The sequence below is a fragment of the Simochromis diagramma genome, unplaced genomic scaffold (genome assembly GCF_900408965.1).
Source record: "Simochromis diagramma unplaced genomic scaffold, fSimDia1.1 OVJJ01000545.1, whole genome shotgun sequence".
NCBI classification, from domain to species: domain Eukaryota; kingdom Metazoa; phylum Chordata; class Actinopteri; order Cichliformes; family Cichlidae; genus Simochromis; species Simochromis diagramma.
Genome location: NW_024387371.1, coordinates 997,329 through 1,023,916, shown reverse-complemented (window position 1 = coordinate 1,023,916; position 26,588 = coordinate 997,329). Strand labels below are relative to the sequence as shown.

General features: G+C 38.2%; 1 protein-coding gene across 1 annotated transcript; it reads left to right on the top strand.

Annotated features, from left to right (window-relative positions):
- The first annotated feature begins 548 nt into the window (after nucleotides 1-548).
- On the top strand, nucleotides 549-23,253 carry slc9a8 (solute carrier family 9 member 8). Its single transcript, XM_040007616.1, has 16 exons — nucleotides 549-961; nucleotides 1,338-1,522; nucleotides 2,664-2,744; nucleotides 5,658-5,716; nucleotides 10,201-10,284; nucleotides 10,728-10,829; nucleotides 11,120-11,154; nucleotides 12,123-12,266; nucleotides 18,138-18,279; nucleotides 18,382-18,487; nucleotides 18,587-18,703; nucleotides 18,790-18,872; nucleotides 18,957-19,068; nucleotides 20,237-20,457; nucleotides 21,183-21,329; nucleotides 22,109-23,253. The coding sequence occupies exons 1-16, from the start codon at nucleotides 723-725 to the stop codon at nucleotides 22,220-22,222; spliced, it is 1,971 nt and encodes a 656-aa protein (XP_039863550.1). The 5' UTR covers nucleotides 549-722; the 3' UTR covers nucleotides 22,223-23,253.
- The last annotated feature ends 3,335 nt before the right edge of the window (nucleotides 23,254-26,588 follow it).

Below are 26,588 nucleotides of genomic sequence, written 5' to 3'. Positions count from 1 at the left end.
AAAGAGCTTTTCACAGCACTACTTGAGCTAGACAGTTGGCTAATTTATTAGCAATATTGGGATTTAAAAAAAAAATCATAGGGGATGTAAATACTGGATGTCCACTCCCTCCTTCCATGAGTATACTGTGACCACTGTTTGGATGTAAATACAAGACTATTTTTAACCTAGAAGCCCTAAAGTCTGTCCATTTAAAGCACAGACCTCTATTACGTATTTGGGCAAACCATTTTTTTTTCTTTTTATAGATAGCAGAATCTTCGCAGGCATCTTATATGACTGACTACAAGGTGGAAGGTGTCTTAGTGTTATGTAATACACATCTGGTACTTCGCAAACAGCGCATGCCACAATAAAACTACAATACCCACGAAGCACCAAGAAGACGGTTGACGTTAGATTACAATGGCTCATGGGAAAGTGGAAATACAAGAATCGTAAACGCCAACATTTTGTATGTACACATGAAAGTTGAATTATTCACGGGACCAAATATCTATACCTATCTTTTTAAAACGAACACATCAACAACTTTTGAATGTTCCCTTAACCTTAGTTAATACCGCCTTGCCCGGTAGCTAAAAAAACTACAACTCCCAGCAAAAGATTTAACCGGAAGTAGAGTCGAAATGTCAACAGATACATGGAGCTGTCGACATGAAACAGACGATCTTTTTTTAATTACAAAACGTAGCTTTAATGTTTAAAAAAGTCGGTTGAGGATGAGAGGCGTTATTGTTAAAGTCTTGTCCTTTTTTCTGTTGTTCGTAAGTTTTTGTGCGTCAGAGCGAGCAGAGAGGGAAAACTCACTTGCCTTGCATGAGAGAGATGACGATGGAGGAAATGTGAACCAACAGGACAATATTATAGCCGAGGAAGGGCAGTCAGTAGAAAACCATGAAACAGAACATGGTTCGAACCTCGATTCAAACGAGTTACAGAAGGATGGGTCATCGGTCAGGTCAGAGACAGCAAAAACTAATTTCAGTACTCTCTCTGGATTAACTTGGCATATTGTACCTAGCTAGAAGTAGTTTCAGTAGTTTGGCTTGTACACGGTACAAGCCTAATCATTTTTTGTATGGATGCCAAATAAATATTATACTTTCTAATATTACAAGTACAAAAATACATAGACAAACATAATTTCACCAAAACAAAATCTGTATCCCATCTGTTTAAACTGGGTAAATGTTTTTATGTGCTCCATTCAGCTCTACCTAACTTAAACTTAGACTAGATCAAAATGGCAGCTGTTTAAATGCAAGACGTAACTGAGCCATATTGAGATAACTGACATAGTCACCTCTGAATCTAATCTGTCTGTCACCTTGCAGTAAGTCCAATGACACCACCGACAACTACTACAATGACACCCTTCACTCAACAACAACTACTGTCAAGCCAACTACCCCGGCACCCCCAACAGTCAAGCCCATTCTGCCAGTGCAGACAGGGGTTAAGGCCCAAGAAGAAGAACAGTCCAGCGGGATGACCATATTCTTCAGCCTGCTTGTTATTGGTTAGTGTGTTTTCACCCATCACCAAATAAGTCTGACTCCATATTGTCTGTCAAGATCACTGTTTGTCTGAGCAAACAGGATAGACCAAAAGAAGTAAATTGTTTTACAGCAGGAAATATGCATCTTGTGGTTAACAAAGCATGCATAATTCATCCCGTACCCATAATAATGGAGAACCAATTTAGTGTTTTATTAAATCAAGTTTGTAGATGGGGATCTAGGATGATACCAGTGCATATAGAGGATGTGGTTACACACTGAATGGACATGAAGTACCATCCAAAGTAGCCATTATGCACATTAGTCCACTATCTCGCTGTCAGATTATAAACCAAGATACTATCATGAATGACACATGTACTTACTATTTAGACTGATTTACACTGCGAAAGCATGCAGTTTTAGTTGTAAACTAAGAAAACATCTCATTGGTTTAAAGAAACATATGGAAAAAAATGTTTACTAAACTAGGAAAATGGAAAAATTATCTCAGAGAGCAGTTTAGAAGCCACATAGTTGTATATGTTGTTAAGTTGCCTCTCATTACCTTGTTGCATGAATGAATTTGGCCTCGGGGTGATCGTGGCTCAAGAGTTGGCAGTTTGACTTGTAATCGGAAGATTGTCGGTTCGAGCCCTGGCTCGGACAGTCTCGGTCGTTGTGTCCTTGGGCAAGACACTTCGCCCATTGCCTACTGGTGGTGGTCAGAGGGCCCGGTGGCGCCAGTGTCCGGCAGCCTCGCCTCTGTCAGTGCGCCCCAGGGCGGCTGTGGCTACAATGTAGCTTGCTGTCACCAGTGTGTGTGAATGAGTGGATGACTGAACGTGTAAAGCGCTTTGGGGTCCTTAGGGACTAAGTAAAGCGCTATACAAATACAGGCCATTTAATTCAGCATTTCCCATATAACTAATAATTCAGGTTTAATCAGTAAATCTCTCCTGGATTCAGTGTCCAAGAAATTAAATTTAATTAAGAAATTTAATTGGAGCTCAATGGTACTCTTCGTCTCTCATTGACATCCCTGTGCATTTGGTTACTGGAAGGAATGCAGCTTGAGAAAAGATGACAATACTGTAATATTTGGGAGACGGTGTGATTTTATTAACATGGATGTATGTTTCTCTTAACACTCACCCCCAGGTATTTGCATCATATTGGTGCACCTGCTCATCAAGTTCAAGCTGCATTTTCTTCCAGAGAGTGTGGCTGTTGTGTCCTTAGGTAAGTACTGCTTATGTATTATATTTGTAATTGCATTTGGCATCATACTAAAATTTTAACATCATAAGTGTATTTGTCCAAGTAATTAAAGTAGAATTTTATTTCTTGTTATCTGTCATATTCATGTTTACATTAATGGAGGTTCACAAAAAAAATTCTATTATGTCAACATATTTCCATTTAATTTAAAAACCACCAACCAGGCCAGAAATTTGGGTGTAGTGATGGACTCAGACCTAAACTTAGAAAAACACATTAAGACAATAACAAAGTCAGCTTACTATCTTACTAAAGATCTGATGTCTCAACAGGACCTGGAAAAACTAGTCCATGCATTCATCTTTAGTAGGCTTGATTACTGTAACAGCATCTTTACAGGTCTACCTAAAAAATCAGTCAGACAACTACAGCTCATTCAGAACTCTGCTGCTCGAGTCCTCACTAAGACCAAAAAAGTGGACCACATCAGTCCAGCTCTGAGGTCTTTACACTGGCTGCCTGTCCGTCAGAGGATAGACTTTAAAGTTCTGATGCTGGTCTATAAAGCTCTGAATGGTTTAGGACCAAAATACATCAGTGACCTCCTGACCCAGTATGAACCTTCCAGATCCCTCAGGTCATCTGGATCCGGTTTTTTATCAGTTCCCAGAGTCAGAACCAGACATGGAGAAGCTGCATTCAGCTTTTATTCTCCATATATCTAGAACAAACTCCCAGAAAGCCTCAGATCATCTGAAACATTCAGTTTATTTAAATCCAGTTTGAAGTCTCACCTGACTCAGCTGCATTTGAATAAAGCACGAAATCCGCATTGTTTTACTTTTAAGCTTAAATTTCAAAACTTATATTTTAACTACTGATTTTATCTACTGCTCCTTTTTTTCATCTTAAATCATCCTTTTTATTTGTTTTTGTTTTGTTATGTCTCTGTAAGACACTTTGAATCACCTTGCTGTTGAATTTTGCTATATAAATAAACTTGCCTTGCCTAATTTAGATAAAACACTTAGCCTTCAGACTTATCTGAATCACCAGTTTTTAGCATTTTACAATGAACGTTCTGTAAGGAACTTTATTATGTCAAAGAGGGTAATCCTCAATCGGATATTAAGAGCTCATGGCAGTGCAGCCTCAGCCATCTAATGTTTGAACCTTCTGTTTGTGAGGAGCAGCCAAACAGAAGTAATTTTCCTTCAAATCGGTGTGGCCTTAAAGGCAGAAGAGCAGAAATGGCTTATTTCAGACAGTAGATGAATTGCACCAAAGCATATGGATTGTTTTAAATGTTGAGATGTCTTTGCATTCTTGTTAAAAACACGAGTCAGTAGCTTGTAGAAGAACCTTTCCAGCAAAAACTTGGAAGTAATTGATTTTTGTATAAATGAACAGTCTCTCGCAGCATTGTGGAGGAATTTCTTTACAACGTTGCTTCAGTTCATTGAATTTTGCTGGAATTTCTTCACGCACAGCTCTGTTAAGGATTGCAATCAGGTTGACATCTGAACTTTGATTGGGCCATTGCAGCACCTTGAGTCTTTTTTTTTTTTTTTTTCAGCCATTCAGTCCTTTTCCATGAACCAATTTTGGCCAACCTTTAACTTTCATGCAGATAGCCACATATTTAAAGCAAAAATACTTTGGTAAACAGAGGAGTTCACAGTTGACTCCACAACAGCATGGTACCCAGATCCTGTGGCTGCAAAACAAGATCAAATCATTTTTAAAGAGAAGTGGCTTCTCCTGGCAGCTGTTAAAAGCAAGCGGTATTTGTTCAGTCTTTTTCTAACACGCTTCACTCAGGGCTGTAGTGTCTGAGATGTAGCACTTGGGTTAACATCCCAGGCTTCAGCTTTTATAGAGGTAACACACACTTGCTGATAAACAGTTAATCAGACATATTACCTCTTTTGTTGTACATGTACAATTACAGTAAAAGTCTATTCTATTCATTTTTATGTTCATTCTTATGGCAGCATTAAGGGGTGGGGGGGGGTAATTAGTTTTTCACAAGACTTCATATATTACTCATATGTTCTATACACACAGAGAGACTCAGTTTTCATCTGTGTTATGCAACAAAATGAAACAAAGGGTAGACGACCTAAGGGAAGTCGTTTTTCTTTAGGTTGTCTGTGTGATTTAAGATGAGCAAACACTAACTCATTGGCGCCATTTGCAGCCTTATTCAATATTTAAGAAGTACTTAATTTAAAAAAAAACAAAAAAAAAACAAGATGTATTTCATTTTTCTCCTGAGGTGCAGCTTTGCTTCCTCTGTGCAGTCGATTTAGGTTAATTCTCCTTCTAATTCTCTCCACCAGCTTCCTCTTTACATGTCTGTGCAGTTACACTCGCTATAATTCAGTGACACCCATCTGTCTTCACCCTGAAGGCCTTTTGCTTTTGCACGACCTGCTTGCTGCATATAAGACAGGCCTCGTCACAGGGGACTCTGCTGAAGAGAGATAACACACTGCTTACAAATCAGAAAAGGCTGCTTTTCCTTCCTCATCACTTCCTTTTTCCCCATCTATTCTTTGTATGTCTTCCTCTGCACTATCACTCTCCATCTGCCAATATATCTAGAACTTACACACAACTTTGAGGCTCGTGTTTAATTTCTGTCTTCATCTTATCTATCTCCTTTTCTCGACTCTTTACAAAGCTTTGTGTTTCATCACCCTTTTAATTAATGTTCTGCTGGGTTGTGTAGAAAGAGAACTGAAACCCCAGCAGGATGTTCTCAAAGACAAAAGTATAACCATAGCTCTTTTAAACAAGTTATACTTGAACTATGATGACATTTATGAGGTATTTACTGTAAACCACTAAAATAGCATGTGTTGCGTGATTTTCATGAAATTAAGTAATAAACGTTTTTTTCAAACACTGGTATTGCCTTACTCTTTCCAGGGATTCTAATGGGAGGCTTCATTAAGATCATTGAGTTCCAGGAACTGGCCAACTGGAAGGTATAGTTTTACTGGGTTTCAACATGTTTTTTTTTTCTTCTGTCAGCACTGCACTTGGTCCAAATTTAAAATGTAACTTTTTTTGGTTTTGATTACTTTAGCATTAGGTAAAATAATCACATTCGTCTACACTGCAAGCACACAAACAAATACACATATGCAGTGCATGTCCACAGCTTAACCCATAGCAACCTTTCTTATCTCCACGCTGCACTCACTGCTCTCAGATTCAGAATGTGTGGTTCTTAGTTTTGCTTGATTTTCTTAGTATGGAGTAAAATAATTACATTCCCACAAACGCACAAAAAATATACAAAAGTATTCTCTAAAACCTTTGCCCATTTTATACTTTGGATAGATACAGTGATTGATCATATTTAGTGCAGTTGCATTCCTACGTAATGCACAGTCCTGTAACTTGTAATGCAACAAATTCCCTAGAAAATCCCTTCCCACACCTGCCCAAAACATCTGCTTTCATTTTTCATCTTTGCGTTGTATTTCTTTCTTCACTCATTCATTAATTTCCTGGTTCCTGTTGTCACAAATGTCATCATTCATATCATGCAAACTTTGTTATCGACCTGTGACATGCACCATTTTTGTGCTTGGTATGCCCGCCCCCCCCCCCACAAGCCTTTTTCCCCCCCGCAGTTCTCGGACCCTTTAATTAACATTCCCTGTTCTTTGCCAGTGAGTTAGAAAGCAAGTGAACAGGAGAGGTACAGGGAAGGATATGCAGAGTGAAAGGGAGGCAGGAAAAGAGGACAGGTTATGCCAATGTTTCTTGCACACAGGGTCCCATTGTCTTTTAAGCTTGGAGCCCCCAGGGTATTGCTGAGTCATCTACATTAGTAACCAGAGCCCCTGGAGCCCCTTTCCACACATTGCCCCAGTCCTGTGAATCTCTAGACTGCTATGTCTGTATTTGTGTTTAAGTTGTAGCAAACAAGCCTACTCTCCTGTCTATGTCTAGGCAGCAGTGACTTCAATAGTAGTAAAGTAATATGAATTACACTATGGCTTGCAGCTGCTTCTTTGCTGGAGCATGGATATGCTAAGTGGTTTATAGCCCATTTGAGACCTGAAAAGACCTAGGACACAATGCAAATGAATTATGTCTGACCTATTTGTTTTTTAAAAAGCTTCCGTGAAGCACGATGAAACCAGTTTGAAGTAAGATTGCCAGTGGCAGAACTGGGCTTCTGTAAGCATGATTTTTTTTTTTATTGTTTACTTTTAATTGCAGCAGTTTTGAAATTGTACATTTGTTTGTAGGTTTGTGCTTTATTTTTATAATTAATTAAAGGGATCTATTCTCCCTGATCAATGTCTTTTGGTAGCTGCCTGTAAGGCTGACGCCACCTCATCCAACTAGAGCATTTCTACAGCTGGCCCACTTGGTTAATCTCGCCAGCCTGGAGGACTGCCCTATACCCTGCCTGAAGGGTGTACAACTCCCTCAGGCAGCAGCATCCTGTTATTGCTGGATTTGCTCTTTCCTTTTTACCACCGATCTGCTGTCTTTGCTTTTGACAACTGAGCTTTCTATCTTCAGTGCACTCACTACAACCCACCATACAAAGAGAGCCTTTTCCTGTGTGCTTTTTTCTAGCACATGCAGGGAAGGCCTCTCTGTTTTTTCCTTATACTTACCTTCATCCCCCCGTCTCTCCCATGTTTCTGACACAGATTGTGGAAGTAGCATGCTGGTATTAAGTATTACAATAGTAGAAATTTGTCTCATCGCCAAAACAGAGAGAGATAAACAAGAATATTTGTACTCCAAACAAGACCTCTCTCTTCGTTTAAGCTTTTCTGTATTGTCCTATCTGGGCTTGTCACTTTGCTTCAGTGGCAGCAGTGGTGTGTTTTAGCCCCAAAGGGCTGCACATATTTTATTAGATGTCTCCCACGCCACGGAGAGAGAGAGCGACAGAATGAGAGAAGTTTTAATTGTGGTTTTAGGGGCTTTTTTGTGCTTTTTTTATGTGGTGATTTCACCGGTTGTCAAAATCAAGCCTCCAGGGACCCTGTACTATAAATGAAGGTCTCTTCAACATCTGCACTCATATTTTTTTGTTATCTCTCAACTCTCTTTTAACTGTGTTCTCTTCATCTTTGGCATTCATCTTTTCTCATTTAGTTCAAGCTCTGTATCAGCTCTTCTCCCGAGTATACCCATCGTCAGCTTTCTGGTTTTATCCATTTCATCTTTCCTTTCAGCTTCTGAAATCTCATTACTCCTCATCAGTCCATAACTTTCTCCATAGTTTCAGGAGGAGATTGCAGTGCTATCTTGCCTTAAGTCTAGTGCTTTGTCAGTCAGTGTAAATGTAACGCCCAACAACATTTGTTTGACCCAAAATTCTAAAGAACAATTCTTTCTCCTTTAGACTGTTTTATTTAACAATTTATTTAATTGTTTTATTCATTGATAAATATTATTTATTGCACTCCACTTTTAACCAGTCTCTTACCTGCAAAGTAATGAGAATCCTTTGAGGTATGTGTAGAGAAAAACCAATGTGTACTTGTTCAGTCCTCCCAGTTGGCATTTTTATTAGCATTAAAGGAACACGTGCATTGGTGCCTTGGGAGTACAGTGGTAGACGTCAGGTCGCAGTGCACGCATGGCATACTTTCATGTGTCTCTGGTGTTAATATTCATTCCTGAGCACCTGGCCTGAAGACTTCTGCTTGACCTAAATGTCGAGAGAAACTGGTAACCTGGAAGCAAGAGTTGGTCTACTTTTCCTGAAATTTGAATGTTTTGGAAAAACAAAGTAAGCAAGGGCATAGCCTTTTAGCATAAGCATACAGTACATCCTCCGCAGGCTGTCCTCAGTGCTTGACCCTCTGTGCTTGTAGCCATGGTTTTGTTGATATTGAGAAATTTACCGTCTGAACTAAAATGACTGCTCCTGCACCCACACGTTTGGTTTCTTTTTTTGTGGTTCTGTCTCATCTTATATCACTCCAGTTATACTCTTTAAATTCTAAATAATTACTTAGAAAGGGAAAAAACAAATACCTAAAAGCAGAAGATTATGCAAGAAGTTATGCCAGCATATTTTCAATTAAAATCTACTACCCCTAAAAGTTCTTAAACCTTTTTATTAACTACTTAATAAAAATAAGTAGTTAATAAACTACTTATCGTGTTTGATAGCAAATTCTATAAAAATAGTGTCTCAAATGGTAAATTGGAGGATTGTGGAATGGGATTGTGTATGTGAGAAAAAAGTTCTGGATCTAATTACACACTCAGGTGTTGCCGGCCTGTTGCAATACTTTCCAGGAAAGCCACATCAAGTGTGGCAATAACTGTCTAAACGTCCATTTGCTAATGGGGTTGTTGGGATTGAAATTCAGGTTCAACCAGCCGTCATGACAGGCTTTCATAATACAAAGAGGGAGATTGTTGACTGAGTGCTGTAAATATGGCTCTGCCTTTTTCAAACTTTCTAACAGAAGCAACCGCCGTGTCAACCGCTCAGAAATATAACTTGTGCATGAACATTTATTAATGCATACTGTGTGTTGACACACCCGTCCAAACACACTTTGGCTAACACAAGAACACACGGTGCATGATGCACAGACACATTGGCAGCTAGAGCGTAAGGCATGGGCACATGATGCCTGTGCCTGATCTTGGAGGCTGGCCCATTTAGCTGAGAAGCAACAAAGATTGCATTATTTTGCTGAAATAATCAGAGAGCCCAAGGTCCCTGTGTGTGTGTGTGTGTGTGTGTGTGTGTGTGTGTGTGTGTTCTTGTTTATATGAACGATGAGCTCACAGCCTGTTTACAGCATGTTGAAGTGAGCATGTTTAAAAGCTTCTATAGAATGGTGAGTTGCCTAATAGGAAGGCAGGGCAGGCGGTCCTTAGACAAATACCTGTTGGGTGTGTGTGTGTGCTCATTGTTGAGGAGTCGACATCCAAATTTGTTTTGTCAGATAAAGAGCTGTAACTATAACAGCTCAGGCAGCCCCCCTCGCCCTCACAGTTTCTCCTCCCCCATGACTCATTAGGTCAGCTGATGGTCACTGTACCGGCTTTCATGTGTCCGATGAATAATGTGGAGTGTTTGTTGAATGCGTAACCACAAGTTAGTGTTTTATCATTTACTGGCATGTACATACTTATTTCGTTAACAGTATTGCTAAGAATTCCTGTTTAGATTAAAAATGTCAAATGTGTAACAGTCCAAATTATTTAAGTGCTGTTTTTCTTTGACTAGCACAGTTACATTTCCCTTTAACGTTTTCAGATGTTTTCTTTAAATTTGAAACTATGACTCAATGCTTGCACATGTCTCACTTTACAGTAATGACACTTGCAATTGTACTTGTACCTCATCAGTTTGTTACTATTGACCAGTTTGCAGCTCTAATCCAAGGTTAAAGGCAGCATTTTGTCGCCTCTCTGCTGCAGTTTATTTACCAATAAAATGTTTTGTTTTTTGTTTTCCTAAAAGGAGGAGGAAATGTTCAGACCCAACATGTTCTTCCTTTTGCTTTTGCCACCAATCATCTTTGAATCTGGATACTCTTTACATAAGGTACGTGTGTGTATGAGGCTGGATTTACACAACCAGCACCCTCGTGTTCTTAGAACAGTACAAGCCACCACGTATATTTATAAAGGCGTGATGGAATAAGACTCATGAGACCAAAAGTCTGAGCAACCCAGCAATAAGCTGGAGCCTTTTAGTATGTGTGTTACATTTACAAATGCAGTAACTACAAATCATTCAAAAGCAGCAAGAGGCTTAAGCAGGTCACCTGTTTGTGTTTTCTGTTTTGATAATTGAGTTTTTGCTCCCTTTGTTTTTATTTTATCAATATTTTATTTATTTTTTACATTATTAACTGGCTTCATTTTTTCCAAACAACTAAAAGGTCACGGTCTTTTTAGTTTTTTACAACTCTCTGTGAAATTATGCTGTAATTTTTTTATGCTGGCAGTATCTAATACTTAACCTGCATGTTCTTGTGTCTTCAGGGTAACTTCTTCCAGAACATTGGTTCCATTACCCTCTTTGCTGTGATCGGCACAGCTATCTCTGCCTTCATAGTTGGAGGAGGCATCTATTTCCTTGGCCAGGTGATGTTTCTATTAATCTAGTAATCAACACAGGCCTGTGACACACAGCCCTCATTCAGTTAAAGAGTATGTGACCTCATGATATAATATTTTCAATGTTCTGTCAGGGTTTTGTTAGTACAGGAAATGTTTAATGGGATATGCTCAAAAATAAATTATTGTTGCATCACCATTATCACTTTCTTATTGTACAAATCTGTAACACTGATATCGACGTAATCAGATGTTTTCTTGCAGCTTAACAATCTGGGGTTTTGTTTTTTTGTTTTTTTTGATAACCCTCCTCACAGGCTGATGTTATCTATAAGATGACCATGACTGATAGGTGAGATTTTTTCTAAGCATTTACTGTGAGCTTTCTTACTTCATTGTGATGGAATTTTTCTGTGTCAGATAAAACTTGGCTCAGTTTTGCTGACAGGTGTTAAGCCTAGTCTTGGACTAAACATGTATTTCACTGATGAAATCACATACTGAGCTGAGATCATTTTCTGCTAGTGTGAATTCTTTGAATTTACCATTTTTACATGAGCCACAAAAGGTCAAAACTTACTCACTAGTGTAACTTACTCACGTGGGAAAATTAACAAATTTCCCACGTGTGGGACTAATAAAGATTATCTTATCTTATTCTTTTTTCCCCCCTCTATTCTTAATAACAGCCTCTTCCTACTTAGTTTGAACTGTGCACTCTACATCTGAAGGGTTTGTCTTTTAGGAGTTCAAAGTAACAGGATAATCCACCTACCAGAGACATATCCAGTACAAACACAGCATGTTACTCCACACCCATGTGTTTTTTCTAGCAACTAGCACATTCCGGCAGTACTTTAGCCTATGTATTTTATTTGTTTTTGAATGAAGCAAAATATATAACTCAGAAATAACTTAAAGGAGTTTACATTTGGGGGATTTTTTAGAATGTAGGGTACATAGCTCAATAGATTTTCTGATGGAAAAGTCCCAATACAGCCTCTTGACTTCTTGAGTAATTGTTACAGTTTTACACCTGTTTCTGCAGTTTTTTGTCAGTTTGGTTTTTGTCAGTTTTTTTTTTCCAGGAAACTTTTGATAATCTTTTAATGTTTTATTTTCCTAGTACTAAAGTGTGCTACTTTGTATGCATTCGGACTCCTTTAAAGTCAGAGAAAGTAAAAATCACATTTCTTGTCTCTTGCTTCCTCTTATTTATTTTGGAAATGTTTTTCCTCTTTTACTGCCCACATGTGTTTGTGTCTTAATTTCTTTTATGAATGAAGTAAATCTTTCTCATTCCCTTCTACTTTGCTGTAGCTTTGCCTTTGGCTCACTGATCTCAGCTGTGGACCCCGTAGCTACCATTGCCATATTCAATGCACTCAACGTGGACCCAGTCCTTAATATGCTGGTGTTTGGTGAAAGCATTCTCAACGATGCTGTCTCCATTGTCCTCACCAAGTAAGGACACTCCTTCATGACTTGAATATTCTCCATTGCACACAGTGGCACATTTACATTTTCCCAGTCTTTATCAAAAAAGTAGGCCTAAGGACAGCATGCATAGAGTCTGCACTCTGCAGATGTTATACAAGGGTTAGATGTACAACACAACATAGCGTCTTAAAATTTAACAGCAACTGAGGCCAAATCCAAACTTCTGTTTTCATATTAAAACAGCTTTTTACATTGATCACTGTACAGATGAGGTTTATTTAATAACCTTGGCATGTAGGCGCTACTAGCATGATAAAGCAATAGCTGCTGCTGGCATTGATAAGTTCAGCAGTGCCTGTAATTCTTTATCCATGCTGAATTAACCACTGTTAGTAGAGGGCTGATTTAATGTGTTTCTACTGGAAAAGTTCTATGTGACGGGGGCTTCACAAATCAAGGTATGACGAATAGTGAACATGTATGCTTCTAAAACTCTCTTTTTATGTTTGTTCAGACTAAAACAATTTCTAGCTAATATGGGTCAGCAGGATTTCCAAAAGTCTCAATGTTTCAATTCTTAAAACACTTGACTGGGTCCCATGTTTAATTATAGTAAAAATTGTTTCAAATGAAAACATATTAGTATGCCCAACTTGCTTGACTGTGATCACCTCATTAAGGTCCATTAAACTAGACACATGGGGGATAAGATATTTCTTGTGGCATTTTGTGGTCTGTAATAGACATTTACTGTGGCAGTCATATAACAACAAATAAAGATTGCCAAATGCTCATAGAAATCAGCAAAAAATTACATGTTTCAAAACATCACAAGTACTACACTTCTAAGATTACTTTCTTTCAAAGTAATTCAACATTTGTTACAAGCACGGACTGCTATTAGTTCATTCAAATTGCTTTTACAGGTACCAGTTAGACAAAATGCAAACAAATACTAGCTATAAAGTGGGATCAGAATAGCAGTACCTGCTTTTAGCTGAAATCATATTAGCCCATTATAGCACTTACTGAACTGCAGCTCTCCTGATCAGTTTAATTTTATTCAGTCATATTGTTGGTGCATAAAATAAGCTTAACATTTTTTCCCATTTTGAAACAAAGGCCATTGAGTTCACAAAAGAAGAGAAGGAAATGCGATCATTTTAAAGTAAACAGTGGCATTTCATTTACAAGAAGACCATGAAGTTAACAGAATAAACATAAACATTAGCCATTGTTTATGTTCGGACACACTGGCAACCTGGCCAAGGTGTACCCTGCCTCTCATCCTATGGCCACTGTGATAGAGGCTTTATCTCCTCTGCACAACCCTGCATTGGGTCTTGCGAGAGAATGGGTGGTGGATTAGGTAATAATGCCGTTACTACTGCGAAAATTTTCACAAGCATGTTTCAAACAACTTGCTCTTACATCCTGTAAGAGGATGTAAGAGCAAGTTGTCATTTTTCTAAATTGGGTGGCGTTTTGCACTTTGAACAAAACAGGAAACAATAGCATGATCTGCCAACCACAAGAGTTACAATCTATATACAATCTATACAACTCTGTGAAAAATACATCATTAAGTAACACAATAAAGATCTACTGATGTATATGTATAAAATGCCTACATTTTCAGTATTTTTTAAAATTAAATTTCAGTTCAGTTTTCTTTATATAGCGCTTCATTCATAACAGCACTCAACTCAGGATCTCGGGGCATATGTATTTGTATAGCCTGCTGTCTCACGTTATACTAAATACTGATGTTTGCAATAGTGAGGAGAAAAAAACTATTCTAACAAGAAGAACATTCTTGAACCAAGCTCAGATAGGACAGCCACCTGCCTCGACCAGGTTACATGAGGAGAAAGCAAGGAGAGAGAGAGAGGGATATTTTTCACATTAAAACATATAGTCATGTGCTCTTGTGCTGTCTTATATTGTCCTCAAGGCTTAATTATTTGGTTGAGTGCAGTAGACCTCTTAAACACACCAACAGTGACACACCGGTGGCTTAAAATTTTGATGTCAGGCATTTTCCAACCTTTGAACTTGACCTAGTTTTTGCAGATGACTCATTTTACTTTCATGGGTAAGACTGAAGAGGATAGAAAAAGCAATATATTTTGTTTTTATAGACATTAAATTACTGGATGTGACAGGCTGCCATCAAAATCGGGAAAAGGATGAAACCCAGTGGCTGGAAGGCTGAAAGTGGTCAATGTCTGAACTTATCACTGAAGTTTGTCTTGACGCACCTTTAGATTTTCTTCAGAATATCTGCTACTCAGAATGTTTATCTAGTTGTGTGGATGCTTTAAGCATCCACACTATTGAGTTCCTTCTTGGTGTTTCCGTACACTTTTCGCCATGGATCTACTTCCACAATTTTCAGCCGATTTTTACCGTTCGAATTTTAAACTATTCTGCTATTTCTGCTAATGACGGCTATGTCTTTTGGTATTTTTCACTATTATACTTTTTAAAATATTAAGCTTTTTTCCTTTAATTTGAAATGAATGGGAAACTTCTGCAATTCTGCTAAAATTTGCTTGTTTTTGAAACTTAACTACTTCCTCATATTTTCACATAGAACAACCATTCAAACTTTAAAATGTTCTCAAATTATTGGGCTATTCAGGTATAAATCAGCTTTTTCAAATCTTTTATCGTTTTACTTTTATGCCTCTTAAAGTTTTGAGTTGCAAAATTGTGATTTTTCACAAAATACATGCGTTGTTATGGTTGCTATGCTCTTGGCTTCCAGTGTGCCACTGAAGGTTTTGCAGTCTTCTCTTCATGTCCGAACAACTTCTTGCTACTTACTCAATTTTCACTCAACTTCCACAAATTATACATCAAAACGTAGGTATTTTTGCTGGCTTTCTGAAAATGTCACTATCATTGTTGTGGGATTCATAGCATTTTGGAAAATCTCCTCAGACCAACACAAAGTCGGAAAACTCTCCATAGAAGTCAATGGAGAGTTTGTTCAAAATCACCGCTTGATTTCTGTAATGAGAGGCATATTCGAATTGTCATATCTCCTTAACGAAGCAAAGTTAAGACATGAGGCTTGTCCCGGTATATCTTCAGACACTGCTGGCGCTCACAATTCAAGAATTTCTTTCTCACCTATTATCGTTCTGAAATGAGTTGGACTTGTTTGAGGGTAGGAAATTCATCCTTCGCTCAGATTTCTTCAGATTTCAAACTCTGGAAATGAACCACTTTTTTTCTCTCGTCATAACTTTTTGTTGGATTTCCACAGAGACCTGAAAATTTCCATGACTGTTCACCAAAGCCTGCTGTCTCTTACGGTGAAAGAATGATATCAATGCTCCAAATAGATTTAGAGTTACAAAGCGTTGTTTGAGGGCAGGTCAAGGCAGTTTTTGCTTTGCTCTACTCAGTTATGGTGCATTACAAGTCAAATATCTTTAATAAATCATATTTTAATGATAAATTGTTAACACTTTAAGATCCCCCCATGTCTTCTGAACAAAACGGTGTAAGAATGACCGCTCTAGCCCCTACGGTTAGGAAATTATGGTCATTTGTTTGAGGGGAGTCCTCACTATGAGAAATAGACTGCAATAATCCTGTGTCTCTCTGTGCTGCAGGCACCTGTTTTGGCGGGAAAAAGTACACAGCCTCTCTGATTGGTGGATTCAAATTCAGCAGCTCCCAGGCTGACCTAGAAACTTACTTCTCCCTCCGTGTGTGTGTGTGTGTGTGTGTGTGTGTGTGTGTGCTACAGAGAGAGAGAGTGAGAGAGAGAGAAAGCCTTTTTATGGGATGATCTCATTGTAAGATTCAAATTCAATATATTTAGACTGGTTGACTGAATTGGATCGTGTGTGTGTGTGTGTGTGTGTGTGTGTGTGTGTGTGTGTGAGACAGAGAGAGAAAACCTTTTAATGGGATGATCTCATTCTAAGATTCAAATTCAATATATTTAGACTGGGTGACTGAATTGGATCGTGTGTGTGTGTGTGTGTGTGTGAGACAGAGAGAGAAAACCTTTTAATGGGATGATCTCATTCTAAGATTCAAATTCAATATATTTAGACTGGGTGACTGAATTGGATCGTGTGTGTGTGTGAGACAGAGAGAGAAAACCTTTTAATGGGATGATCTCATTCTAAGATTCAAATTCAATATATTTAGACTGGGTGACTGAATTGGATCTTGTGTGTGTGTCTCTCTGTGCATGTGTGTTTCCTTATGTGTACATATTTGTGATTGTGTGGCTGTTATATATATTTTTTGCTGATTTTTTTCATTTAACAAGTATATTTGAGGGACCCTCAGCATGTTCAGCATTTTTTTCAGCTGTCCATTTTGCTTTTCCAATTTTTCTGTTTAACTTATTACTATTGTGCTAAATCATACTATTTCTGCTATTTTATAAGATTTGTGCTAAATATAGTATTTCTGCCAAATATAGTATTTCTGATTAATTAGTTTTTCTACCAAATAGTACAGTATTTTTGCTTTTTATAGGATTTTTATAGGATATTTATATTGCTTAATATAGTATTTCTGCTTTTTAAAGGATTTGTGCTTAATATAGTATTTCTGCTAAATTATAGTATTTCTGCCATTTTATAGTATTTGTGCTAAAACATAGTATTTCTGCTAAATTATAGTATTTCTGCCATTTTATAGTATTTGTGCTAAAACATAGTATTAATTTAAAATTACAATATTCATAGTTCATCACAGTGTCTCTGGTAAATCACAGTATTTCTGCTATGTTGTACTATTTTTCTAAATCATAGTGTTTCCGTAATGTTTAAGTATTTTTGGCTAAATATATTCTTTCTGTTATCTTATACTATTTCTCCTAAATTCTTGTATTTTTGAGAAGTTATCCTGTTTCTGGTAAGTTACAATATTTCTGCTAAGTTCTGCTATGCTATTGTATTTCTGCCGAGTATTATGTTTCCTCTAAGATATTGCAGTTCTGCTAAGTTATTACATTTTAGCAAAGTTCTTTTGCTTCTGCAAAGTTTTTACAATTTCTGCAACTTTTCAGCTTTTTCAGCTAGTTTTTGCAGACATCTTCAGCTTTAAAGCATCCACACTGCATTTTCGCAGGAAATGCAAATTTTTCTAGTTTCTACTGTTATCTGCTTACTGACTACCTCAGACAGGCGACAGAAACTTGACAGACAAGTTTGACAGAAACAGTGTTCGGGTTTCCTGTTCTCACACTAGCTTCAGTATCTGCACTCTCTTTATTGCTTCCTTATCTCTCCTACTCACTACAGGATAAATGTGCAAAGTGATCTTAAGTATCCGGGTGTCTCTGAGGTCTAAATGAGTGCATAAATAATAAATAGGCTGACTGAGCAGCCCTGGCAGTGTGCTTATTGTTAGCACCCAACAAAGTGGTTTTCTTAGAAAGCAATCATGTAGTTTGGCCCAGCCATTTCCAAACGCCACGCAGAAGCTAATGCTTTACCTTGGAAGGTTGTTAATAAACATTGTGATTATAAATAGGATGTAAACTGTGAATCCAGCTAAACTAATATTTATGAAATACACAACATGCAACATTTTTGGTGCCAGCAACAAGATAATCATTTGTCACGCTATAAGAGATTTTGGTGTTTCTGGTAATCACAGATCACAGTAAATGTTTGGGAACTTTTGTCTTACAGTTTGTTTCTTATTGTGATGAAAATAAAGAAACAAGTTGAAATGTATGGTACAAATATCTCAGTTGAACCAACAGGATAGTTGCAGTATGCCTGCTCTCTCCAGCTCCTAATTTTGGTGGAGTGTTTCTGCCCTCTAGTGTCAACTGAAGATATTACAAGACTAAATGCATCACAGTGCCACTGAGATTTAATTTGTTACTTTCCTCCCTTTTTTGTTTTTCAGCACAGCGGAGGGTTTCTTTTCCCGCTCAGACAACTCCACGGTAACAGGCTGGGAGACTTTTCTACAAGCTCTGGGTTATTTCCTTAACATGTTTTTCGGTTCTGCTGCACTGGGAACCCTCACTGGACTCATCTCAGCTCTTGTATCCAGCCGCCATTCTCCTTGCATGTGTTTGTACTTTATATGTGTGAGAATTGTATTTTCTGGTCTGGCCTTATTTCAATTCCCTAACTTACTGAATCAGTTTCTGAAACACTTTGACCTGAGGAACACGCCATCGCTGGAGTTTGGGATGATGATCATCTTTGCCTATCTTCCCTATGGACTGGCAGAGGGAATCAAATTGTCTGGTGGGTCAATACAACCACATGCACATAATGAATACATGAATAGTTTTGTATGTTTGACTTTTCCTCTGACCTCCATCTCCCATCTGTTTCCACCTACAGGAATAATGTCTATCCTGTTTGCGGGAATTGTGATGTCTCACTACACCCATCACAACCTATCTCCTGTCACCCAGATCCTTATGCAGCAGACACTGCGCACTGTGGCCTTTATGTGTGGTCAGTAGATTCTCGCTTAGCATCCCAGTTCACCGCTGGCTGTCATTATCAGAAGTTTTCACTGCTTTCTTAACTTCTTTCTCCAGAGACGTGTGTGTTTGCGTTCCTCGGCCTCTCCATCTTCAGCTTCCCTCATAAATTTGAAATGTCATTTGTAATCTGGTGCATAGTAAGTTGTCTTTTATTGATGTCATTTTAATCTGTCTGCTTATTCCCACGGTAATCAGGAATGACAGCTGTTCTCTCTCTGTAGGTCCTGGTTCTTCTTGGCCGTGCTGTGAACATCTTCCCTCTGTCATTTTTGCTGAACTTCTGCAGGGACCACAAGATCACACCCAAGATGATGTTCATCATGTGGTTTAGTGGTGAGATGACATGACTAATGTGTTTCGTTAATTACAGGGCGTCATCTTTTTATTGGCGTCTAAACCACACTCATTACACTAACACAGTGCGCACATCTCCGGCTGCAAATGAAAGTAGAGTTTGTGTTATTCTGCAGCTGTTGTGGAAAATCGGTTGCGTTTATCACATTTTTGATAAAACGTGGACTGATTTTAGCTTATCCTTATCAAAAGAATGTCTGATTTCTTTTTCTCTGCTTTATAATATAAAAATGAATTCATAATCTATGTTTTTTGGCTGGGTAAAACTTAGTGTCCCAGAACACTGCTACATACTGCATGTGAGATGCATCGTCAAGGCCAGAGGTCAAATTTTCTGAAATTCTTGTGAATGTGACAGCTAGTGAAAAAAGAAAAGCATCACTGAAGCAGCATTTTCTGTATTCAAAGATTAATATAGTCACTGACTTCTGTGTAGTTATTTAGAGATAAAATGAATATTTTGCTTCGACTTTATTTATTAACTCGTTCTTTGTTTGTTTAGTAGACATAAACCTGTGATTTCTGTGAGGTCGGACAATAAAATTTGTCGACTGCATCAAAAGTGCCTGTAGGAGTAACAAAGTACTGCTTAACAAGATGAATTCCAGTCTCAAGACTCTTTAGCAGCAAAATATTTTATCGTGATAATTTTGCAAAGAGTTTCTGAAGAATTGAAAACTGACCAGAACAAGCAGGCTGAGTGTTGTGGAATGCAGTCGGGGTAGTTCAAAGAGTTAGAGGAACACACCACTACAGCAAAGAGCATCTGAAAAAACGTCTCTAAAGATGGTCAGAAAATCTCTCCAGAAATTTCTGCTATGATGCTATCTATCGTGCTGAGGAGGTCTGAGTCTGTCATTGAAAATAAAGGTGGTATGAAGCACTGAAGCAGTAAACTTTTTTAGCAAAGACTTCACACTGTGGTGCCTGTTTAGTAAGTCTAAACTTCTAGTTTTTGATATAGCAGACAACCATTGTCCTACTGTTTTTGAACACAATAAACATCATTTAACTAAACAGAGACGTGCTCCTGTTGTATATCTTGTGCATCGAGCTTTATATGATAACCATTTCTTGTGAAAGCCATTATGCTAAATGTTTTATTTTTCCATTCATTCTGCTTTTTTTTTTTTTCCTTCTTTGCTAGGTTTGCGAGGTGCTATTCCCTATGCCTTGAGCCTTCATTTGGGTTTGGAACCCATTGAGAAGCGTCAGCTAATCGGCACCACCACCATCATCATCGTGCTCTTTACCATTCTTTTCCTCGGGGGTGGCACCATGCCACTCATCCGCATCATGGACATTGAGGATAGCCAGTCACGGCGTAAAAACAAGAAGGACGTCAATCTCAGCAAGACACAAAAGATGGTAATGATTGAAGCACCCAGGGTTCTAGCACACGGGGGGCACACAGAGAGTTTGTTGTCTGTATTGGTACTAGCTGCGCCATCCTCTCATCTGCCATCAGGCTCTTTCTGCGCACTTCAGAGGGAAAAAACATCAAAGGGTTGATTGTGAAGGACACTGAATCAGTGAGGGGGAATGGACTGCTATCATAGAGATTCACACTTGAAAACACCAAACCTCTGACAGGCACAAATAGACCTTAGCCAGTGGCACTAATAATTTTTTTTTCCCAGATCAAACTCTTGTGTTTAATATTTCAGTTAACTGTATTAGCTCTAGCTCAATATAATGGGTCATTCTTTTGAAGTAGATCCTATTATTGAGGTCATTTGAAGCTAATGGTGGTGTGTTTCCATGACTTGCATGTATAGTATTTGCATGTTTGATGTCTTCCAAAGCTAAGTGTTACCCCCTGAGGTGCTAGCTGCGAGATCTATCAAATCCCCATTTTTCCTTACGGGTCTCCAGCCCTCTTTGATGTAATTCACTCTTTGGTCCCTTTGCTCTTTCTCTCTCGTCTTTGTTCCTTCTGTGTGTGATCTTGACTCACCAGTCTCACCGCTTTTCTGCCATTTGAACTTTTTCCTGCGTTCATCTTTTTCTCCTCCTTGCGTTGTTGCCCCCTCTCATTTAATTGCTTTATATGTTTATATGACTTCAGCCTCTGTGCTCATCTTTCTCTACAGGGTAATACCATTGAGTCAGAGCATCTATCAGAACTGACAGAGGAGGAGTATGAGGCTCAAATCTACCAGAGGCAAGACCTAAAGGGCTTCATGTGGCTGGATGCTAAGTACCTTAACCCCTTCTTCACTCGTAGGCTTACACAGGAGGTAAGCGAATCGGGGAGAAGTCTTTTGTGTGGCACATAAAGCTTAAAAGTTGTCATGCTTTGTCCTCAGTCATTGTGATTTATCCACAATTAATATATATCTCACATTATCATGATGTATTTATTCATTGCGAGGGGAGGATGGGCGTTTTGATTTGGATGAGAATCTGTGTCGTCAGGAAATGTGTAAAGATGGCTGCATGAACATTTCGGCCCAAGGGTTTATTCCTATATTTATATTTATAGTTTTCTGGGGGGGGTCATGTTATGTAGGGCTTTGTTTCTTGTATCAAAATGAAACTGTCATGTTTAGACACAGAAACAATAATCTAATAGAAATATTTGAGAAATATGTCTGAGCGATTCTGACAACTACTTCTACCATTTTGCACGCAGTTCACTATGTGGTGAACAAGTGTCTAAATGTTTTTGCTTAAGACTATTTCAAGAGGAACCAACAGAACACAAACTGCACTGCCTAATGTAAGAAAATGGCACAACCATCTGCGAAAAAGTTGCCAATATTGGTTAGAAGAATGAGAAATTCCTTTTATGATGTGCACAAGCATGTGAACAAGCAGGTCTTTTCATCTAAGAAATGCACCAAAGAAAAACACTGAACATTAGATTGTGTACCAAGTTGGATCTCACTGCAGGGCTATTGCGTTTCCAGATCTTTTGTTTTGTCCAGTTCTCTGCATCTTTGTGCGATTATTTCTGTACGTGCATGTTCGTTCTAACATATTGCCAAATTTTTGTGTGTCTGATGTGTTTTAACAGGACCTGTTACATGGCCGGATCCAAATGAAGACTCTGACCAACAAGTGGTACGAAGAAGTTCGACAAGGACCGTCGGGCTCTGAGGACGACGAAGAAGAAGCCGAACTTCTCTGATCACTTTCGCTGTTTTTTTTTGTTTTTTTATTTGTAAGCCAATTTATGGACATTGTGTGGGCTGTGGTTTGTGTGTCCCTCTGTGAAAATGAGCATACTTTTCATTTCCCCCACAGGAATGTGTGGAATGTGTCAAGTCACAGTCCGAGTAAAACTCACATTTAACACTGTAAAACTGAATGAGAAAAAACATGTTGTTACTTTGTAAAGAAATTGGCAGGATATCTGATTGTATGCACCAATGACATGTTGAACAGCAGGAAGAGAGTTTTGCTGATTCTCAGAAACTTTTCCTGTGTTTTTCTTTCTTTTTTTTGTATGAATCTTTCAATCCAAGGGAAAACTCAAGTGATACTGTGATGAAAATGTTCAGTTCTAAAGCACCTTATCTCTTCCCATTTGTATGGGTCATTTCTATTTGTCCCTTGCTTAGTTAAAAGTACAATGGAAGTTTTAAAGATTGTGAGGGGAAAGATACAATACAATGGCGCCAATGTTTATATACTGCCAGAGGTTTGAATAGCTATTCAACTGGATTTAATTCTCTCCAAGTCTCCACATTTTAGTTAATTAATTATTCTGAGTAAATTTTAAGCATATATATTGATACATATGTAATAAAGATTTTTAAAAAGGACCAAGTACCGGGCAACAAAAGAAATGCAGGAGAGAGTTAAAACTAGTTTAGCAGGTGGGATAAAACTAATAGTTAAATGCTAAATTCTAGACTATTGCTCCGAAAAATGGGAAATTACTGTCATTTCTATGTATACTTTAGCTCTAAAAACAATTAACTTCCATGTGTTTATGCTGATTTGTGGGTAAGCTTTCTGTCACTACGCTGTCTAAAAGTGGACCTTGTTCACAAAGTATTTCTTTTGATCACGGGCACCAATGAATGTCAGATGGCAATGTCTTTTTTTGTATTTATTTGAAGAATATTTATGTGCCGTTTATGGATAATGGCTTCTATACAAGCTCTGTGAGTACCACAAGATGATAAAAATAAAAAAATAAATATCTCTCTCATATATATACACATATATATGTACACATATGTACACACATACATATAATATAACATAATATAAAAAATACATTCTGTTAATAATTGAATGCATTAGTACTGGAGTTAGGCGACCTACAGGGAGTGCAGAATTATTAGGCAAATGAGTATTTTGTCCACATCATCCTCTTCATGCATGTTGTCTTACTCCAAGCTGTATAGGCTCTAAAGCCTACTACCAATTAAGCATATTAGGTGATGTGCATCTCTGTAATGAGAAGGGGTGTGGTCTAATGACATCAACACCCTATATCAGGTGTGCATAATTATTAGGCAACTTCCTTTCCTTTGGCCAAATGGGTCAAAAGAAGGACTTGACAGGCTCAGAAAAGTCAAAAATAGTGAGATATCTTGCAGAGGGATGCAGCAGTCTCAAAATTGCAAAGCTTCTGAAGCGTGATCATCGAACAATCAAGCGTTTCATTCAAAATAGTCAACAGGGTCACAAGAAGCGTGTGGAAAAACCAAGGCGCAAACTAACTGCCCATGAACTGAGAAAAGTCAAGCGTGCAGCTGCCAAGATGCCACTTGCCACCAGTTTGGCCATATTTCAGAGCTGCAACATCACTGGAGTGCCCAAAAGCACAAGGTGTGCAATACTCAGAGACATGGCCAAGGTAAGAAAGGCTGAAAGACGACCACCACTGAACAAGACACACAAGCTGAAGCGTCAAGACTGGGCCAAGAAATATCTCAAGACTGATTTTTCTAAGGTTTTATGGACTGATGAAATGAGAGTGAGTCTTGATGGGCCAGATGGATGGGCCCGTGGCTGGATTGGTAAAGGGCAGAGAGCTCCAGTCCGACTCAGACGCCAGCAAGGTGGAGGTGGAGTACTGGTTTGGGCTGGTATCATCAAAGATGAGCTTGTGGGGCCTTTTCGGGTTGAGGATGGAGTCAAGCTCAACTCCCAGTCCTACTGCCAGTTTCTGGAAGACACCTTCAAGCAGTGGTACAGGAAGAAGTCTGCATCCTTCAAGAAAAACATGATTTTCATGCAGGACAATGCTCCATCACACATGTCCAAGTACTCCACAGCGTGGCTGGCAAGGAAGAGTATAAAAGAAGACAAACTAATGACATGGCCTCCTTGTTCACCTGATCTGAACCCCATTGAGAACCTGTGGTCCATCATCAAATGTGAGATTTACAAGGAGGGAAAACAGTACACCTCTCTGAACAGTGTCTGGGAGGCTGTGGTTGCTGCTGCACGCAATGTTGATGGTGAACAGATCAAAACACTGACAGAATCCATGGATGGTAGGCTTTTGAGTGTCCTTGCAAAGAAAGGTGGCTATATTGGTCGCTGATTTGTTTTTGTTTTGTTTTTGAATGTCAGAAATGTATATTTGTGAATGTGGAGATGTTATATTGGTTTCACTGGTAAAAATAAATAATTGAAATGGGTATATATTTGTTTTTTGTTAAGTTGCCTAATAATTATGCACAGTAATAGTCACCTGCACACACAGATATCCCCCTAAAATAGCTAAAACTAAAAACAAACTAAAAACTACTTCCAAAAACATTCAGCTTTGATATTAATGAGTTTTTTGGGTTCATTGAGAACATGGTTGTTGTTCAATAATAAAATTATTCCTCAAAAATACAACTTGCCTAATAATTCTGCACTCCCTGTAGGTGCGTAAAGTAAGCGGTTTCACACATTTTCACTTGAAATATTAGTCGCGTCTTTTTATAGCACACTATTATTCTGGATAAAATAATATATGAATAAAATTCAACTTGTGCACTCATGTCTCCTAAATATATATTAGATAACACAGTGTTTAAAACATTAACAGGTTTTAATGTGAATTTCAGTGATAATCACTCGTTGAGCATTATTCTTGCAGGGTTCACTTTCCATTTCTTAAGCTGCAGGAACTAATTAGTTAATAGACTGTAGTAAGTGGAAGTGGAAGGTTAAATGTGTCTGACATAGACAGGGAGCCAGACTGGTCCACAGAGTAATTAGAATACATAAAAAGGTTAATGCATTATCCTGCTGGGAAATTATCCTATACCCATACAGTCAAAGCTCTCATGTCCAGTCCTGATAACACCAGACTATTATACCCTTGAACCATCTTGTGGGAACTCATTAGGCATATTGATGAAGAAGTGACAGTGTTTAACTGGAGGTAGAACATAAATGAACGCGGCCAGTTGGTCCATATACAGCATATCTCTGCGCATGGTTTTGATTTTGTGCATTTGTTATTTGTAAACAGTGGTCTCTATTTGAGGACAAAATTTCACATAGCCAGAAATAACCACCTGCAATAAGTGGATATCATTTCCTGAAAGCACAGTGTCAACGTGTATATACAGAGGACATTTAATTCTGTGGAAATCCCTTTTTGCAATAATGATTTGCATCCAGTAGGGGGGGTCTTAATCCACTACATTGGTCCATGAAAAATTGATGATGCCAGATAACAGTGGTTTTTTTAATACTATTTTTCAGTACTCAGTAACTTAAGAAAATTAAGACTAAAAATCTAAGGGAAAAGAGTTTTTGAACTGTATACATTTTTTTGTATTTGTTTTTTACATGCAAGTGGACAGCTTTTTTTTTAGAGGTTAGATGGAAAAATTAAAAACTGCAGAGTGACTGAATTGAGTCTGGTCCTCTGCCAAACAGTAAAAAAGAAATAAATAATATGTTGATGGAATTTGCCTTACATTGGTACAGGTGTGAATTAATATCCCACTCTGGCACACTTACAGTTTCTGATTATGCACACATGCATATGCACGCAAATATTCGATTTCAGCTGTAGAAGAACTACAGCAGGGGATTTCACTGGTTATTTTGCTCATATTTGGAATCAGAAGCTACAGTTTTTATAGTTTCCCTATATGTCACAGCAGTCTCCATATGCTGAGAATTGCTTCAGCTTTTAACTATGGAAACTTGCTAAAGTAATTCACTATTATGACATTAATGTTCAAAGGCAGCATGCAAATTGAGGAAAGACCATCCGGGAGAAGTACAGCACATAAATATCCAATATTTAAACAGAGACTTATGGTTTAATGGAGAAAAATAAACTTAAGCGATATATCTGGGCATCATAGTTTTACTCTTTTGCACCACAAAGAGTAATATATGTCAATTTATTTACTAGTATATATCAGTACAGTTTTCCAGCAGTCTTTGCATCAGCGCTCGTTTAGAGCAAAACCAAAGTAAAAGAACAACAGCTTTTTGTCTTTTGTCACGTATAAAGTCACCTCAGAAGGCAAAGCAAATACTTCCAGCTGCCCCCAGTGATCCTTGTTTGTCTGGGAGGG